Source organism: Ambystoma mexicanum, chromosome 5q (assembly GCF_040938575.1).
Source record: "Ambystoma mexicanum isolate Mex_15411 chromosome 5q, UKY_AmexF1_1, whole genome shotgun sequence".
Taxonomy (NCBI): Eukaryota; Metazoa; Chordata; class Amphibia; order Caudata; family Ambystomatidae; genus Ambystoma; species Ambystoma mexicanum.
This window is the reverse complement of record NC_090933.1, coordinates 883,096,494-883,115,235: the sequence shown is the minus strand read 5'-3', so window position 1 is coordinate 883,115,235 and position 18,742 is coordinate 883,096,494. Positions and strand designations below refer to the sequence as shown.

The window sequence follows — 18,742 nt, the reverse complement described above, 5'->3', positions numbered from 1 at the left end:
ACTTCCCAACTTTATGGCTAAGTAAAAAATATTGGTTGTGTTATGGTCACAAGACTTAACTTTACTCATGGAAGTAGTAGACTTAGATGCATCCCAGAGCAAAATTATCTCACTTAGATTCAGAAAAAAAAACAAAAAGTTATTGCATAAAATTTACTATATTCCGCAAATGTTTTTATGATGGTCCTAAATGATTCACCCTAATGTTGATGAAGTTGTCAAACACTGGGAACCATGGGACATATTGTCACACCCAAAGGGCCAATGATGGATTATTGCTCGAGGCAAAATAAAGTCTATTTTCAGTGTGTTGTCTATTTGACTGACATTTTGGCTCTTTGGTAAAGGGATACCAGTATTACATGAACGAGCTATCGAAAAGAGTAATCCATATTATGGTAATGTAATCCATATTATGGTAATTGCTGCCAAACTTACTATTGTTCTCACCTGGAGATCGGAGCCTGAACCCATTTGTCGCAGATTTGCTTGGCAAAGAATTGCTTAATCCAAGCACCTAATGCCTCATCTGTCAGACCAGTCATGGCCAATGTATGAGAAATAGATTTAACATTAGCTTTCATTGAACAGACTATACAAAATTGTAATAAAAAGTGCATTGCCATACGTAAATCAGTCCACCATCCTCAACAGTTAAGCCAACATGTCAAATTATTAAGAAAAATGATCTTTTTCAGGGAGAACAGACAAATTGTGGGACGATTTCTAGATCTAGAAATCATGTATAAAGTTGTAGACTTTTCGATTTCATTCAACAAAGTTAGTGACTCACGTTTAATTAATAATATTCATGCCAGATTGCAGCAAGACTACATTTTGAAGGTTTTGTCTTTTATAGACGATTAGGAGTGTATTTAATGTACCTCTACATGCAATTCAAGTTTATCACTAATATGGATATGGTTTGTTTGTGTTGCTCTTGATAAAGTTATATTTAAAAACACCTGCACATGTGTCAAAGCAAAGTTCCATGTTTGCCTAATTTTTCTGTTTTTGCTTTAATTATGGTCATATAAAGGGAAGTTTCTTAAGAACCCTTGTTTATTACCACCAGACAGGTTACAGATTTTCTCTCACTGTAGTATTTATAGTAAAGTACGGAAAAGCACAATTTTCACTAAGAACCCCCTATGGTTAACATGCTAGGCAAGTGATTGAATCCTGTAACATGAAAAATTGTTTTGTGTTACACCAAGCAAACAGACATATTACACAATGACTGTACCCATAACAAATCAGTCTCTTGATCCATTTGCTTTTTTAGGATGAAATAAAGCCTTCTTTGGCAGGAAACATCTTTTGTGTATTCAGAGGCAATGTTCTTCAAGGGCAGAGGAAGAGGAACATGTGGGTTCAGGAGGTTTGAAGCTTCTCACCTGCCAGCAGTATTGCATGTTCCCATGACAGGGAGCGACATGTGCTTGCTCAATAGTGTACAGCATTCATCAGAACATGGCGATATGAGTGGAGGAGGTTGTTCTAGCCGTGTAATGTTTTAAATCAGGACATTCATTTGCGCATTACAGCACATTGTAGGGAGGATGACTTCGACAAGTGAAAAGGACCGAAGAAAAAAAGCATTACAGAACAGCAATGATGACATTAGCAAATGCACGATGTAGACAATTGATTTAATGAAGTCAGGTGCACAGGAAGAAACAAAATCTGATTGAATACCCAGGAATGCTGATAAACGACACTCACACCATGGATTGTCACCATGGAAGGGTCGATCTTTGGCATCTTTTTAATTTGTTGTGGCCAGTTCTGTTATGTTGGGTAATCGACCCAGCTACTCTGGGCCAAACTCTGCTTCGGCTGATCATAGCAGAAAGCATGCACTCCACTCGTCACTATGGTGTTCACAATAATGTCTCCAAAAGAATGACAATGTAAATGGAACAGCAGCGACTGCTGGGAAAATTGGGAAATTAAAGATGATAACATTCAACAGGGAGAAGAGGTTCTTGGGCATAATTTCTTCCGCCTGACTTGAATATGCCTGGGCAGTGGGCACACAACCTATTTAGGTATTTTACAATAATTTCTTTTTAGAGCAAATGTAGAAGGGGGGTGGGAATCTAACTTTTGGAAATTCTTCATAGAGCTTTATGGCAGCTACAGTGTTTAAGGCAGGCCTTTCAAGAGGCAACCGAGACATGGTCCTCCAACTACCTTCATATCAAATCAGCTACAAGACGTTGGGGAGGATGGATCCATCACTAGTTAGATTAACTGACAATCCACCGTAAAGAAACAGCTGCGTTCAGGAGCAGTATGAAGTCTTTAAAAATAGTACAATACTTACCACTGAGGATTAAAACTAAACCTTGTACACCAGCATAACTAAGAAGAATGGTATGGGAGAGCATGGGAAATATGAGTCAACCATCACTGAGTGTATTTTGCTAATCTCGGTCAAAAAGTAGATTTACAAATCTTAAAAAAGAAACAAACACAAAAAGGTGATAAACTCATTGTACCTTTTATACACCATACTAGCGCACACTTAATATTATTCTGTTCCCACAGTATCACAGTATACAGAACAGAACACTTTTCAGCAGGGCACTTGCATAAGCTGCAAGGCTCAAAACCGCATACATTATGGGTTCCCAAACTCAAACCTATTATCAGGCAACTTATTTTTCATAGTGTGGTAGTCCAATGTTCAGTAATCTACCCGAAACATTGGCCCACCTGAGGCATTGGTTTCAGAGGCAGGAAACACCCCACGGAAATGGGATATGCAATAACACTCAATACACGATGTATTGTTACAAATCTAAGCAACACAACTACTTGTCTAACTTTAAGGCACATTGTTCAGTCTTTGATAGAGTCTACATTCAGGTACTTGCACTGTTCCAGCTACAAGGAAGTCAGCAGGAGACATTGGCCTTTGCTTCTGGAAGGCCTGGCCATTACATGCATATTGGTTCTGCAGTGATATTTCCAAAATAAACGTTTTCAGTCACGCCAGAGGAGAAACTGCTCTATGGGATGAACACATTTTTGACAGCCAAACATACTGTCATCATGATACTAGTGCAATGAAATGTTAATATATTAATACACAGTTCCATTATCTTAGCGATTGGGGAAACATTTAATTATCACCTCCTCTAAGGCCAAATCTCCAAGCCCTTCTTCCACACACAGTTAATTAAACATATGTCCTAGAGATGTCTTGCACTCCAGTTCTAGGTTTTGCTCAATGTGGTAATTGAGCTACTTTACCTTATAAAACGTACAGGAAAAGCATAGTAAAGTAAGCAGCAATCCTTTACCCCATTTTCTACTGCATAACCCAAAACTGGATTTCCAATAAGGCCATCATCCAATGAGGGAGGCGCAATGCCAGGTGCACAAATGGACTTTTCAACTGCAATGGCCGCCAGCGACCGCTAGTAATTTTACATAATTGAAAATTGCACAGATATGGGCTTTAGTTAAGAGATTGTGAAAAATTACCCTACGTATATATATTTCAATGATAATGAAAACTTCACAAATAATATATTCTGTAGAGAGTTTTCTCTCAAATAACAAAGGGCTGCTTAGCCGCTGTGCGCGTCACACAGCTTGCATTTGATGAGCATGGACAGATGCATGTTGACAATTGTACATACATTTTCGATTAGAGGAAAACCTACAGAGACAGCCATTCAGTTCCTCAGGATTCGGTATATGCATAGCTTCTTGGTTGGCTCAGCTTGTTGAAAAATCACACTGGATTGGAATTACTCTATGCCAGTTTGACCACTGAAAGCCTGACTGACGATGGAGAAGCCGGAGCATCTCATTTACGTATTCGGCTGTAATGTATTTTTAATTCAAGAGATTAAGTATGTGTTAATGAAGATGAAAAAAATGAAGCACACAACCATTTGTTGTCACCATTATAATCAGTATGCTCCTCCTTCGCTGACGTTGCTTGATCCTTCTTGCCTCGGCTGCACGGTCAAGCGATTGCAGTTATTTTCCAAGTTGTAGTAGTTTGTCTAAGACTGAAAAAAGTTAAAACGGCATTTCTGCTCAACGCACAGTCTTCTGAGCATTAAAAATGCGTTTCTTTCTTTCTGAAATTCATGCTTGTGACCGCATGTCTGTCTGTGTAGATATAAAAATACTTCCATAAAAAGTACAGGTCAATTAATAAAATGGCATCAACAAAAAGTTGGATTCTGCCAGTTTTAAAACTTGCCTAGGAGTTTTTCGTAATTCAGTGTGCTGCAAGTTGTCCATCACTTGAGTGATCCTCATTGGAAAGGAAAGATCACCATGTGTGCTACATGCACGCTGAACAAAACATTTTTTTCTTAAAAGTTCAATTTAATGAGGTTGAAAACTAAGGCTGTGTGGCTAATACTGGAAGGATATCACAGAGTTGACTTTATATACAAAATAAGATCGGTTCCAGAAGACCCGTGTGAAGTAATTGACATATGGAGAATAATTAAATTTGATCTCATGACAGAATCTCCCATATTTTGAGTAGGCGTAACTGTCCCCGTCTTCATCCACCACCTAACATGAGAGAGGAAACAAGTTCAAAGACAACGTCAAATTCTTATTAGAATAATGTGACACAAAATACACTTTACATTAAAACAAACAGTATTAGCAACACAGACCCACTTCAATTAATATACAATGGGACAACTAAGAGCAAACTGTTGTGCGTTTGAGAGGGTCCGACAGGGACCCTATGCACCAGGGGAGTATCCAGCATGACAGGTTCGGGGGAGGCATACTATGGAAAAAGACCTGACTTTTTTTGGGGGAGGTGCTGGGGGGAGGATCTTTCTCCCAATGTCTGGTCAATGAATGAGCGAACCCAAACCAGTCATCTTCTTGAGCTCAAATAACGTCACAAGGCTGGACTCAACAATATGTGCTAGCATTGCCACTGGAAAAACAAAATGTCCTCCTAGTTGTCCCTGAAGCAGATAATGAGCCTCTTAACACATTGTATTATAGCATAAAAGTGCATCTACAAACATCACACTTATATTGGTGTTATTCATAACAGCAACCCTTACCAATGCTGTATATTGCCCATCTCAATAGATGGGATACTGACCGCCTCCTGATTTTTTTAAACTAGAGCGCTCAGCTTCGATTCAGTGGCGGTTGGTGCATCTCCCGTCGGCATGTGAAGAAGGTGCGGGAATGAGAACCACAGATCTGGATCTGTACACAAGTTTGCATATGACCTGGCCTATCAGATTCATTACAGTATTGAACCACGCATAAATGGTCCTTCTGCTGCCTGCATGGGGACAGGGCGAACAGGAGGCAATTGCATAATAGGACAGGGGGAATCCTGATTGCAGTCTTCATGAAACACGAGATGTTTAATCTTAAAGAAGAAGAGGGAATTCCTGGGGCTTCCAATTATCGCTAGCTGTCTTGGTGCATGCTTTTTATTTATTTTTTTTTACACTATTTTCAGGTTAGCTCTTGGGTCTAGCTATTAGAACCCGAATCCAACCCAATATTTTGGCACTGCCCCGACCCCTTCATGATCATTGGACATAAAGCCAATCATGTGACTTGTCAACAATATTTGCCAGCACTGCCACCTTTAATGCAGCTTGTTCCCAAACCAAATCACAAAGCCATTCACAACAATATATTCAATCATTGCCCCACTAAATTACATTTTCAGGATGCTCGTGACCAATAATTCATGGCACCATTGCCATTGTAAAACAAAAGTTCATGCTGCAAGTGCCCAAAGAAAATAAGAGGACAGGTTCAAAATTATAAACCAGTGCTGATCCCATTCTTGCTGGCTGTGCCTGAGGCAAATTGTGTGGTCAATCAATATATGCCCTGCGCTGTTCCCCCTTTCATGCTGCTAGTGTCCAAATCAAATCATGTTTTCTGTCTCAACAATATATGCGCCATGCTGCTTCCATACTATACCCAAAGCAAAACAAGCATTCTAGCTTAATATAACCTCACACTGCCCCCTTCCTGCTGCAAGTGCCCAAAGCAAATCATTAAGTATGTCTCAACCATATATGTTCTTCCCCAGTTCTGCCGAATGTCACCCTTTGACACAAATTGGTGCAAACTGCACCCCCACCATACACACATTCCTGCTTGGCAGTGCTCGAACCTATGCTAAAACTGGATGTCCCTCCTCTGAAGATTACATAGAAGGTTATGAGGGATCATATTTGGCGCCCCATTGTCTGTTCTTCAGCCCATGCTCAGGCTTCAGCCCAGACATGTTCATGGCCTCATATGCACCACTTACAGCCTGCAGGGACAGAGGTCACTGAAGGTCCCCATACAGTGTAGAGGCTATGCAGTGCAAGGAGTAAACCTCAGAGTCATAGTGAAAGCCACTAACTTCACAGCATTGTAAACAACAGACATTACCATCACTGCACTAAATAGCACTCATTATATACTTCATAAGGATTAAAGGCAGGGACAACCCTCTCAGAATGCTATTATACACACAGGTGCAAAGCTCTTTGGAGATCTAAATATATGTGTACCTGGCGCAATGAGAGAAAGGCATTTAATTTAGAGAGGGTAGGCATGTGTTTTCAATTGAGCTGCAAAACAATCTACATGAAAATAAACTGCTAAATATGAAAATTGTAAAGCTTATGTAAGGGTGCAGAAGAAAGTCTAACCCAGAGTTGGCATGTTTGTTGGCAAATACTTTGATATAAAAGTCAAGGAAAGGAAAACCTATCCTTCCCTATTTCTATGAGGGGTCGGTCTACCTCAACAAAAATACTAAGGACTCTATCAGGATGTCCAGTAAGGAACAAGTTACTTACCTGTAACTCCTGTTCTCCAGTATGGGTCTGGCATGGATTCACATGCTCATGAATATTCCCCATCGTCCGGCTGGGAATCCCTTCAGTAGAGTTTCTGAATTTCTGCAGGCTAAGTTTGGTCTCTACATTCCTGCACGGTGCTTACGCTCTGCCTCCTCTCTGAGGATTCTGGTGCCTCGTTTTAAGCAGACTCGTGTAGGGGTACGCTCTTTTTTCAGTTGCAGCAGCTTTGGTGTGGAGAACCTCTCCTTTGTCTTTAAGTGCTATGGAGGATCACATTGCTTTCCGACAGACCTTGAAAACCTATCTCTTTACTTCTCAAATCCTAGTTCTGCCTTGCTGCCTTCTTTGGTGTTTTTAGCCCTGGACCCAATAGTGCCATGATGCCCATGTTGGTGTAGGTGCTCTCTATACATTTTTACATTACAATCCTCGGGGAAGGAAAAGACAGTTTCACTTTAGCTTGAAAACTGTATTTCTCCTCTAAGCTAATCATTGTAAGCTCCACGCTGGTGGCCATCTTCAGATTTGGTAGCATGCAAAGTGGCAATATGAACCAAGAAGAGCCACAGTGGGGAAGACGGGAACGTTTGCATGCAAGTCCATGCTGGAGAACACGAGTTACAGGTAAGTAAATTGTTCCTTCTCCAGCATGGGGTCCGGCATGGATTTGCATGCTCATGAATAAAGATTATTCAGCAGTACATACACACATATACGCAGTAGAACCTCATGAAGGTGTGCGTGGACCTCCACATTGCAGCCTTGCAGATGTCGAGAAGGGGTACAACAAAAGAGAAACGCTGTCGTTACTGCGATGGCTCTGGAGGAATGGGCTCGGACGGCCTGGAAGAGGTCTGTTGGTCAACCGATAACAGTGCATGATGCAGCCGGAGAGCCATCTGGAGATGGAAGCCTTCGACAAAGCCTTCCCATGATTCACAGGTCCAAAACGACAAACGATTGAGAAGTCTTCCGAAACCCCTCTCCACAGGCGACGGAGGAATTCGGGTCTGTCTGTGTAGATATAAAAATACTTCCATAAAAAGTACAGGTCAATTAATAAAATGCGCCACACCAAAGTCTCATTGAGATGGAACTCCAGCTGCACCTTTGGCATAAAAGTGGTGTGTACGCATTACCACCCTTGAAGCGTGGAAAGACAAGTATGGCTGCTTGCAAGATAGGGCTTGGATCTCCACGACATGCTTGGCTGAGGTGATTTCCACGCGGAAAGCAGTCTTCCACGAGGGAAACTGGAGCGGGACTTGGTGCATCGGCTCAAAAGGCACCCCCACGAGTTTAGACAAGACCACATTGAGTTTCCAAGCTGGGGCAGGCGCCTTCACTGGTGGAAAAGTCATGAAGAGTTCCTAGAGAAACTCCTTGACGAGCCGGTGTGACCACAGGGCGGGCCGACCTGGTTTAACAGGATATGGCGGCCAGGTGTACCTTGATAGAGGTGTGAGCCAGTCCAGCTTTGGCCAAGGAAAGCATATATGGTAGGAGCTGTGGGGCTGTGACTTGCAGAGGAGCAATCTTCTGAATCCAACACCACAGGGAGAACCGCTTCCACTTATGGCCGTGGCAAGTAAACTTTGCATAGGCTCTGGCATTAGCCAGGATGTCCTTACATTCCGCTGGTAAAGAATAATGCCCAAATTCTAGGGTTTCAGGAGCCAGGCCCAGAGGTTCACCGACGCTGGTTCGTAGCGTAGAATCCCCCCACCCTCCGTCTCTGGTGAAAAGATCGGGAAGAGGTGGCAGCCTGATGGGCAGAGCCGCAGACAGACGTAACAGGTCTGGATACCAGATTTGCTGTGGCCACACCGGTGTGACAAATATCTTGCAGTGACACCGAGTGTGTTGCTCAGTCGCAGCAGGAGTGGGAATGGCGGAAAAGCGTACAGGCAAAGCCCCTCCCACGGGAACGAGAACACATCCCCCATGCTCCTCGGCTGTGGGAACCTTCTGACGAACTTCTAACACTTGTAATTCATCACATTCGAAAAGAGGTCGATCTGGGGTTGACCCCACTTGTGAATAGAAGATCTACTTGATCCAGGCGAAGCTCCCACTTGAGGCAAAAACATAGCTCCGTGCTGAGCAAGTCTGCACTGGTGTTCTTGGTGTCCCGGCGAATGGCCCAGTGCCACAGATCGTGGGCCTCCCTGGTGAGAGCCAGAGAGCATGTCCCCACCCTGCTTCTGGATGTAGAACATGGTTGTGGTGTTGTCTGTAAAGATCCTCACCATCTTGCCTCTCAGCAACGGCAGGAAGGACTTGAGGGCCCAGAAGACAACCTGAAGCTCCAGGACGTTGATATGACGGGTCTATTCTACTGGCAACCAGAGGCCTCTGGCATGCAATTGTCTGGTGTGTGCTCCCCAACCTTCCAGAGAAGCATCCATGGTGACCATTACCTGGTAAGGAGGGACTTAGAATGGAGCCCCTTGAATGAGAAGAGAGCGCACGCCCCACCACTGTATTGCTCGTCGGAATTCCTCGTTCAGGGCAATCTTGTCAGTCCAGGATCTGAGACTTGCAGCCACCTCACATTCTGAAACTCCTGGAGAGGCCTCATCTGTAGTTTGCAAAAGAGGACGAGATTGATGCACGAGTACGTCATGCCCAGCAGCGACTTGACGGCTCGCACAGTAGCCGACCGTGCCGACAACAGGAGGTGCACCTTCCCTAGGATGGCTACTCACCTGCTCTTCTAAGGGAGACGCCAGACAAGTAGTGTGGAGTCCGGATCCCAGAAAAAGAGCTTTCTGCGATGGCCCCAAGCAGGACTTCGGATATTTAAGAGAATCCCAGATCCGTCAGCAGACGTATGGTCCTCGACCATCTGCTGGCAGGCCAGTGTGTGGGAGCAGGATCGGACGAGGCAATTGTCGAGATAAGGGTAGCCATTGATGCCCTTGAGATGAAGATGCGCCACAACCGGAGCGAAGCATTTTGTAAAGACCCTTGGGGACGATTTCAGGTTGAAGAAGAGTGCCTTGAAGTGATAGTGTCGCCCATGGACCAGGAACCGCAGGAACCTGCGTTGCTTCCGGTGGATGGGGACGTGGAAGTGGGCGTCCTTGAGATCCAGTGACGCCAGGAAGTTGCCTTCCTCCAGCTGGCCGAGCACATGCTGTAACGTGACCATCATGACTTTCGGGGACTTTAAGTACCCGCTGAGGCCTCTCAGGTCCAAGATCGGCCTGCACTCTCCTGACGGCTTTCGGACCAGAAAGTATCTGGAGTACACTACCGAGGCACTGGGGGACCGGCTCCATCACCCCCTTCTTTAACACAGCGTGCACCTCCTGCAGCACCTGTGCCATGTGTTGCTCTTGTCGAGCAACCAGTGGAATACAAGGACACATGCGTTGGAACTCCAAAGTTTGCCCCTGTTCTAGAGCATCCAGCACCCATCTGTCGGTGGTGATATTCTTCCACGCGCTGATGAACCTCGGCAGTCAGCCTCCCACTGGGGTGCACAAGTGGGGGCCCAGAGTCCATGGCCGGTTCAGGTCTGTTTCAGGGTTGGGGCTCTGCAGTGTGTGTGGCACCGACACTGTCCTCCCCTGCCGTATGCCTGCAAGCGACCTCTGTAAGCCTCTTGAGTCGTGGAGCTGGAAGGCTGTTGATAAAGGGTGGTATATTCGTACTTTCCTCTCGAGGAACGAAAGGACGACTGATGCTGCTGTAGGGTACCTGCCGAACTCGCCGTATCTGTCTTGATCACATGCAGAGACGCGTTGACAGTTTTGCCAAAGAGATTCTCTCCGTCAAATGGCATGTTCAACACCTTGGACTGGACGTCTGATCTGAAATTGGTGGCTTTTAGCCATGACTGCCGACCAAGAGACACTCCATTGCCCATTTGACAGAACCCGGTGTCCGCGATGTTCACCGCCACAGCAGTGGTGTGGTCCGAAGCTACTTCGCCCTCTTGAAGCGGTTCCAGGTCATTTAATCGCCGGACGTTTTTTCGTTTTTTTTTTTAACCGCAAATATTTTAATTTAAAAAAACATCGAATTTTTTTAAAATATATTTGTGGGGTCCCCGCACCAACCCCCTAATCCCTTTCAGTTTTAATCTATTCCCAAACACCCATATACCATATATATATATATTTTTCTAACCCCCCCCACGAAATAAAATACGATGGTTTTTTTCGTTAAAAAATTCACGATAAAAAACCCTGTGAAAAAACGCCCCACGATGAAAGGATGTTGTACCCTTGGAACAGCTTCAGAGCTTCCACCTTCTTGTCCTCAGGTAAGAAGTCTAAAATAGGGCCCCACTTATACCACAATTTCCAATCATAGGGGGATACAATGGCCAGGGCATTAGCAGCCTTAATGGTGCGGACAGCAGTATAGATTATTCTTTTCCTCCCATCGCGCCCAGCTTCTTGCCCTCCTGGTCTGAGGGCACTATGGACGAAGATGACCGGTTCGCCGAGAGTTTCCTGGCTGCGGCTGAGACCACAGAGTCGGGTGAAGGCTGGGACCTCAGGCACTTGGGGGCCAAGTCCAGGACCCTGTATTTCTTTGAGCCTTTCCCGCTTGGGTGGAGCGGTGCTCGGACGCCTCATTAGGGCCAAGCCTTCATCCCAGAAGTTGCTCAGCAAGGGAACAGACACGGTCTTCCGCCTGGACTCCCGTCGCTGGTAGAGGAAACCTTCGTTTTTAGTCTCCTTGGGCACCAGTTGAAAAGGTTCTGAGACCCTGGACATCATAGCATGGAAAGAGATGACCTCCTCTGGTGGAGAGGCCCTGTGCGGATCATCTGTGCCCACTAGCTCCCCGTCAGCTGTTATGAAGTCACCGGCTTGGTCAGTGTCAGTTGCCATAGCCGCCGTATCTGTGCCAGCATCTGTGTGTATCGCTGGATCCCCCGGAGTAAAATCCTGAGGTGTTGGTTGATGCCTCGGTCCAGCTGGGTCCTAGGACTTGCGCTTGCACTGGGCAGGACTCCCAGGAAGCGGCCTCGGGGGACTCCAAGGCTGAGCAAAGCCCGGTGTGGGAGGCAGTCTTTGTTGAATTTCAAAAACAAGCGTGTGAAGCGTGGTCTGAATGTCCAAAGACATGTCCCTCGGCTGGGGTGTGAAAGGAATGAGAGGCAGAGGTTACGGAGTGATGTGCCTCCTCCGGCGAGGTGGGGGACCCTGACCCCCTTCGGGATCTGAATAATTGTCTTTTTGCATATTATCGTTGCCATCTTCGGAGCTTGTATAAATCTGCACTGGTTCTACCAGGGAAGCTCATGGTTTTGTACCATTCTTAAGGTCAGCAGAAGCTTTACCCTTTCTCTGGAAACTTCCAGGGTGGTGCTGTCCCCATATCTGGGGACTTAGCCAGAGTGGCAGCTTCACATCATGGCGGTAGTGACACCCACGGGGAGGCCGCCGTGGCCAACCCCTTCATGGCCAGCTCTTCCTTTGACAAAGCAGTGGTCGTCAATGGGGTGGCAAAAGGGGCTTTCGTCGAGGTGGTTGTGACCATGGATGAGGTTGTCTTGGCCGGCTGAGCTGCCGATGGTGTCGCCGAGGAGGGGTAGCGAAGGGCCACCTTTAGATGTCTTCTTCGTTGTCTTGTCCACTGATGGTAAGCAGAGATTTGAAGGAGTCATGGACTTTCCCTTAGAGGGAGCAGCCGTCACTGGCAGGCTCGCCGGTAGAAGTAGTCAGTGACAGCAACCTTGTCCTCTTCGAGCTGGGACCCGCAGCGAACCCAGTGGGGCCATGTTTTGCAGCCTAGCCTAGCCTTCTCTTGGACCTCCGTGGGAGGGCATCCTCAAAGGACTTCAACCTCTTTTCTAAGGGAGTTCGCTCATGGGACCAGCCAGTCATGGGGGAAGCATGACCATGCCTGGAAGCAGAGTCAGTGGCCTTGCCCGGTTTGAGCCATGCTGCCAGCCTGCTGTAGCAGTCCTTAATCTTTTGGGAAAAACCAAGGCAGACCTCGCATCCCTCCTCATCATGGTCTGTATGCAGACAGCACAGACATTTATGGTGTCGTTCTTCGACGTATACATTCCGCAATCCACATTTCAAGCAGAGTTTGAAGAGGCATCTTTTCTCTGCAGTCATGGTGGAAAGGCACAAAGATCTGCGATGTAGAAATATCTTCGCAGACAGCAGGTCCCCGCTGATGGTAATGGACCTGCAGTCGAACTAGGAGACAAAAATCGGTCAAAAGCATTTCCAAAATTTGCTGAAAAAATACATATGAAAAACAGCTCCGAGAGTGAAACAAGGACTCTCAACGCTGAAGTGTGCAGTAATCAAAAGAAGATGGCCACCAGGGGTGGAGTTTAGGGAGAGGACTGTCATTGAACGGGGGCATTATGACCCGAAGGACAGTGATTGGTTTAGAGGAGAAATACAGTTTTCAAGTTAAAGTGAAACTGTTTTTTCTTTTATCGAGGATTCCCAGTCCGATGACAGGGAATATTCATGAGCATGTGAATCCAGGCCAGACCCTATGCTGGAGAAAATAAAATGTCCACTACCCTGTGTCCAAACCAATTTCATCCCTTACACTCTAGACTAACTTAAGGAAAAACTGGCTCCTCATTCTGGATACAGATTCAAACGCTCAGTTCTTGATAAAAAAAACACAATGGGCCTCATTACGAGTCCGGCGGTAACCAAGCCGGAAAAAACGCCAGGTTACCGCCGGACTCGTATTACCATTCCGCCTCCGTGATTCCCGGAATTACCAGGACATTACGACCCCAGTGACCCAAGAATTCCAGAGGCGGAATTCTGTAAGTCCCCATTCCCATGGAGTCCCATAGTACTCCATGAGGATGGGGACCGTGGAAACACCGGCTTCGTCTATGACACGCCCCCCCTCCTGTGTCCCATCAGCCGGCCTGACCCTTTGTAATTGTTTATTTTTTAAAGCGCTTATACACAAGTGAAGTGCTTCAAAGTGCTTCAAGGCGGTAAAGGAACAAGGGAACACAGTCGTCATTCTTAGGCCTTGAAGATTCCGAATGATTTAGCAATAACTAGCATACTAGGCCAGTGGCATATCTACTAGTGTAAATGTGTGACAAAGAGAGGGAAGAGAAGGGGGGGGGAGAAGGAAAGGACATACAGAACAATAAACTACTGGATTAGGCCTGGTGACATTTCAGAATGATTGGTGGTTGGTCATCAATACGCCTATGCAAGAGTATTTCTGGCACAACCAAGCAAGGGGAGACAGAGGGAGGACAGGACAGACAAACTTGCAAGGCCTAGTACATTCAAGGTCGTGCAAATGCGCAGAACAGGATGTGCGAGGGAGGAGGACAAGTGTGCTCAGTCCAGCAAGGGCAAGGGCCTGTGTTAAGTACAGAGTGGGTGCCCTCTCATGGAGCATATTCCAAGTGCAGTAGTGCCAAGCAGAGTGCAGAGGCTCAGAGGCAAGTGCGTGACTGGCGGGGGAGCCTGGGACCTGTGAGGCTCTGGAGGTGCACCAGGCGACCAGTCGGCGAACTGAGCAGGTTGGTGAAGAAAAAGAAGAAGGGAAGCAGGAGAGACGAGAAAGGAGGTTAGCAGGGGAGAGGGAGAGAGGAAGAGAAGAGGAAGGCCTTGAGGGGTTTAGGGAACTTAAGGAGGTCCGGCTCAAGACGGAGAGAGGAAGGAAGGCTGTTCCAGAAGGAGGCACCTGCAGAGCATAAGGATCTACCCCCAAATCTCTGTTTGGAAAAATGGCTCACCCATAGAGAGTTGAAGGAGGCCGAGCGGAGAGCTCTAGAAGGAGAGTATTTAGGAAAAGAGCATTGTAGATAGTAAGGGCCCCAGAAGGCCTTGTGGACTATACAGAGGGTCTTGAACTTGATCCTTGCTTTCACATGGAGCCAGTTGAGTGATTTCAGCTCCAGAGGGAGGCAGACCCTGGGCTTCAGGCCAAGGATAAGTTTTGCGGTTCTGTTCTGGATAAGTTGAAGAGGTCAAAGAGCAGAAGTAGGATGATTGACAAAAAGACTGTTGCAATAGTCCAGTCTGGAGAGAACCTGGCCTCTGGAGATGGTGAGCCTCTGGGAGGAGTTGAGTAATGTTAGAATACCTCTGAGGAGGTGCAGCTCGTAGGGGGACTTTTTGGACATGTCCAAGATGTTTTACTGGAATTAAGGCAGAGATCATTAGCTGCACACCAGGACTGAATTGTGGACAGTCAGGAGTGAGCGAGGAGGAGGAAGAGGTTGAGGGTAGCCTGAAAGAGAGCTTTGTGTCATCCGCATAGCGCTAAAAGGTGAAGGCAGAGATCTTGTGGGCCAAAGGGGCCATGTAGACATTGAAAAACCAGAGAGACACCACATGTAGTTAAAGTGACAGCGCCGCAGAGATAAAGCAACCAAGTTCCACCTGGGAAGGATGGTCTGAGAGAAAGTATGCTAGCCACGCCAGAGCCTGGAGATCAGAATGCTGTGGTTTATTGTATCGAAAGCAGGAGAGGTCAAGGAGAATGAGGACAGAGGGAGAGTTGGCGTCAAGGTTTGAGAGCAGGTCTTTACAGGTGTTCAGAAGAGCAGTTTCCGTTTCTCTGGATGCTCTAAGGCCGGACTGATGGTTGTGGAGACAACCAACAGATTCAGTGTGAAGGGTAAGCTGAGAGAAAGCCAACTTCTCCAGGAGTTTGCCCAGGAAAGGAGTGATGGAGAATGGGCGATAGTTTGCCGGAATAGAAGGGTCGGCAGTGGGCTTTTTGAGCAGAGGGTGCACAAGAGAAGGCTTGAGAGAAGGGGGGAAAACTCCAGTGGTGAAGGAGAGGGCGTAGAGGTCTGCCAATGTCCTTGATGGTTTTGGAGTGGCAGGGGACCACCTGTTTGGAAGAGGCTTTCATAGACCGGACTTGTCTAGAAACCTCAACAGGTGTGACAGGGGAGCAGGAAAGGAGAAGCGGGGGCGTGGTGGGGGCAGCCGAGGGGGGCCCAAGAAATGATGGTGCATGAGTGGGTGCGGAGGAGAGATAGGATAGGAGGTATTGTGTTTTGGCGGTGAAATGTGCAGCCAGGGCCCCGCAAAGGGCCTGGGTGGGTACAATAGAGGATGAGGCTGCAGTAGGTTGGCCAGTTCCTTACAGACTTTGAAAAGTTTGGCCTTGTTGTTGGATGCCGCAGAGATGCAGGCTTGAATATGGACTCTTCTTGAACCGATGCAGAGTCTATATTGCCTTTGCAGAAGGTGGCAGGCCAGCTTATCAGAGGGTGCACCTAATGATCCCCATTTCCATTCCCCTGCACTGCACTTGCGTTTAAGGTCAGCCAAATCAGAGCCGTACCAAGAGTTGAACTTTTTGGCAGGCTTCAGTCAGACCCTCATGACAGAGGCAAGGATGTTGAGAGTATTGGAGATGGAAAGGTGAAGGCTAGAAAGGGCTGTGTCAGGGTGGGAGTCAGCTGTAAGAGTAGGAGGAGGGGAGTAGGTGGAGGCAAAGGCAGCTACCGACACTTTTTGCATGGGCCGGAAGACCTTGTAGGTGGGAGGTAGTGCAGGGTGAGCCAGTGCTAAAGGAGAAGAAAGCTTCAAGTGGGAGGAGAGAAGAGAGTGATCAGTCCATGAGATTGAGGTAGTGAGAGGGATGTCTGTGGAGATGACAGCATCTAAGGTGTGGGCAGCAGTGTGTGTCGCACTAGAGGGTAGGGGGAAGAGAGAAAGAGGAAGAGAGGCGCATAGGTTGCCACCTTTCGGGAAATGCCACGGTCTCCTGTTTGCCAGAGGAACAGAGCAGGGCTTCTGCATCCTGCCTTCAGCGGCTCCACAGCGGTAGGCTCTTTCCAGCTCACCGCTGTGTGCCTCCTCCTTGTCTTGGCTTCACCTGTCGGGTTTCCCCTTTCCACTCACCGGACAGGTCCCTGCTCCATGGAGCTACTGGAGACACTCCTCCCTCCTTGATAGCATCCCATTTACCGGCGTGTGGTTCATCGCTCCTCTAGGGTTGGACCTTCCTTCTGCCACTGCAGGAATAGGCAGCCTTCTCCAATTCCCTTTCCCTTGCCAGCTGGCAAAGGTTCCCTGTCCGTCTGGTGGGTGGACTGGCCCACAGCCCCATATCAGCAGCTCACGACTTCCATGCTCCTGGCTCCTCGAGGGAGGGCTGGACAACACTTCCTGGTTTCCCTCTTTTTCTACTCTAAAAGGACCAATCGGAAGCCAGAAACCACTAGACTGTTCCTAGTGGTTCTGAAAGGTGATGCACATGCTTCCGCGCTTCTTCGTCGTCACGTCAGCAGAATATCTTTCAACTCCTCCCCATTCTTCCTCGTCTCAGTATTTCTACCCTTTATTTCCTTTGGGTCGGTTATGCTCTTCATAATCCCAGTACTTTCTAGGGAAATGGTAGGGTGACAATAACTCATGACCCTATTCGGGAAGGGGGCTCTAGGATCAGGTGATTGGTGGGGATACCACGTTCTCAGATATGGTCGTCACTGGTCCTACAGGGGGTTTCCCCTCCCATGAGATCCACCCAGAGGCGGACTATCGGGTAGTGACCTGACCACCTTTGCCTCATGTCACACTTACCAAAGATCCCTTTCCTCCTCAGGCAGTAAACACAGATCCTATGGGGATCAGAGACCGACATCTGTCGCCCACAATAAGTGAAGGGCTTGAAGCCTGAGGCCTTACTGGTTTAATGCAGGTCTTAGAATTTAAAAAGAAATGGCATTCCCGAAGCAAACTGAGGGCATGGAAAAAAGGAACAGAGGTCATGTGGCGTGGTGCCTCGAGAGAGATATATATATATATATATATATATATCATACATTATTTACTGTAATCGTATTTCTGATGCTTCTAATCTGCTTAGTGTGAGAAAGCAGAGGGTGTCTCACCCGCTAGTCCCAGGGGATCTCTCTCTCAGGTGGCCAGGGAACAGTCATCGCCTTTGGATCCAGACCCTGGGGGTGGACCAGTGCGGGAGGATTACCTGGGTGAGGGGTCTTCGGAGAGTGGGGATGAGGCAGCAGATGGTGAGACGCGGTATTCCCCGCTTTTTTGTTCATCTACTCCATCCTATTGTTTAGGATACTCTGAGGTCCCAAGACCCCCAATTCCCCTTTTTACAAAAACACTGTGCCGAGGAAGAGGGTGACAGAGTAACAAGACTAACTCTCATACATTGTACTGGACATGTCCGGTTAATCGGGTGAGGCGAAGTCAGGCACTTGACTAAAAGTTCATACACCTGATACCAATTAGCTCTCCTCACACGGATAAAAAGCAACACCTAAAGACACACTCCGAGCAAGATGGAACACGACTAAGAGCAGAATTTCTGAGATGAAGGCATACCTACTGGAGCAGAGCGACGGACCAAGGGACAAGAGCTATGGGTAGAAAACTCCAAGAGTTCCCTACTGGAGATCGTTGCCTCAGACAGGCTGCGAAAGACACGTGGAGAAGGCCAGATCTCACAAATGAAGACTGCACTGTGTTTCAAGGACGCCAGCGACCCTCCCGGGTGAACGGCAGAGTTGGAGCGGGGAGGCCAAGCCTGTGGTACTAACCTTGATTTGTGAAAAAGAAATCACAAAACACAGAAAAAGAGGCACACAGCCGGTAAGTTGTCTAACGACCTGAGAGACCGGTGTGTGTTAAAATTTGAAATAGAAATGTTGCACAGCAAGTGAAGGCTGCACGCGTGTGGGTGAGAGGCGAAGAAAGGCTGACCTGTGAGTGAACTTTAATGTAAAGGACAGTGGTGAAATCAGCGATACTAAGAATTGGAGTGGTCCAGTGAAAGGAAGTAGTCCACTCGAAAGTCTCAGGGAAAGGTACTTTGTTTAAAGCGATAAAGCAAATGAACAGCCAAAGTGAAATAAAAGAGTTTCATTCTTAGAGAAGGGAAAGAGTGAAAGTTAAACCGTGAACTTTTGAGTCAAAGTGGTCCTGGGGGGGTCTGTAAACAAA

General features: G+C 47.0%; 1 protein-coding gene across 3 annotated transcripts in view; it reads right to left on the bottom strand.

Moving 5' to 3' along the window:
• Nucleotides 1–2,490: 2,490 nt before the first annotated feature.
• DPY19L4 (dpy-19 like 4) overlaps nucleotides 2,491–18,742 on the bottom strand; it is a 1,351,687-nt gene continuing 1,335,435 nt past the window's right edge. For 2 of the 3 annotated variants that reach the window (XM_069621372.1, XM_069621373.1), the window contains one exon: nucleotides 2,491–4,551. In XM_069621372.1, coding sequence (XP_069477473.1) covers nucleotides 4,387–4,551 — 165 coding nt within the window. In that variant the 3' untranslated portion in view covers nucleotides 2,491–4,386. The remainder of the gene's footprint in view (nucleotides 4,552–18,742) is intronic. The other variant, XM_069621374.1, reaches the window with a different exon arrangement.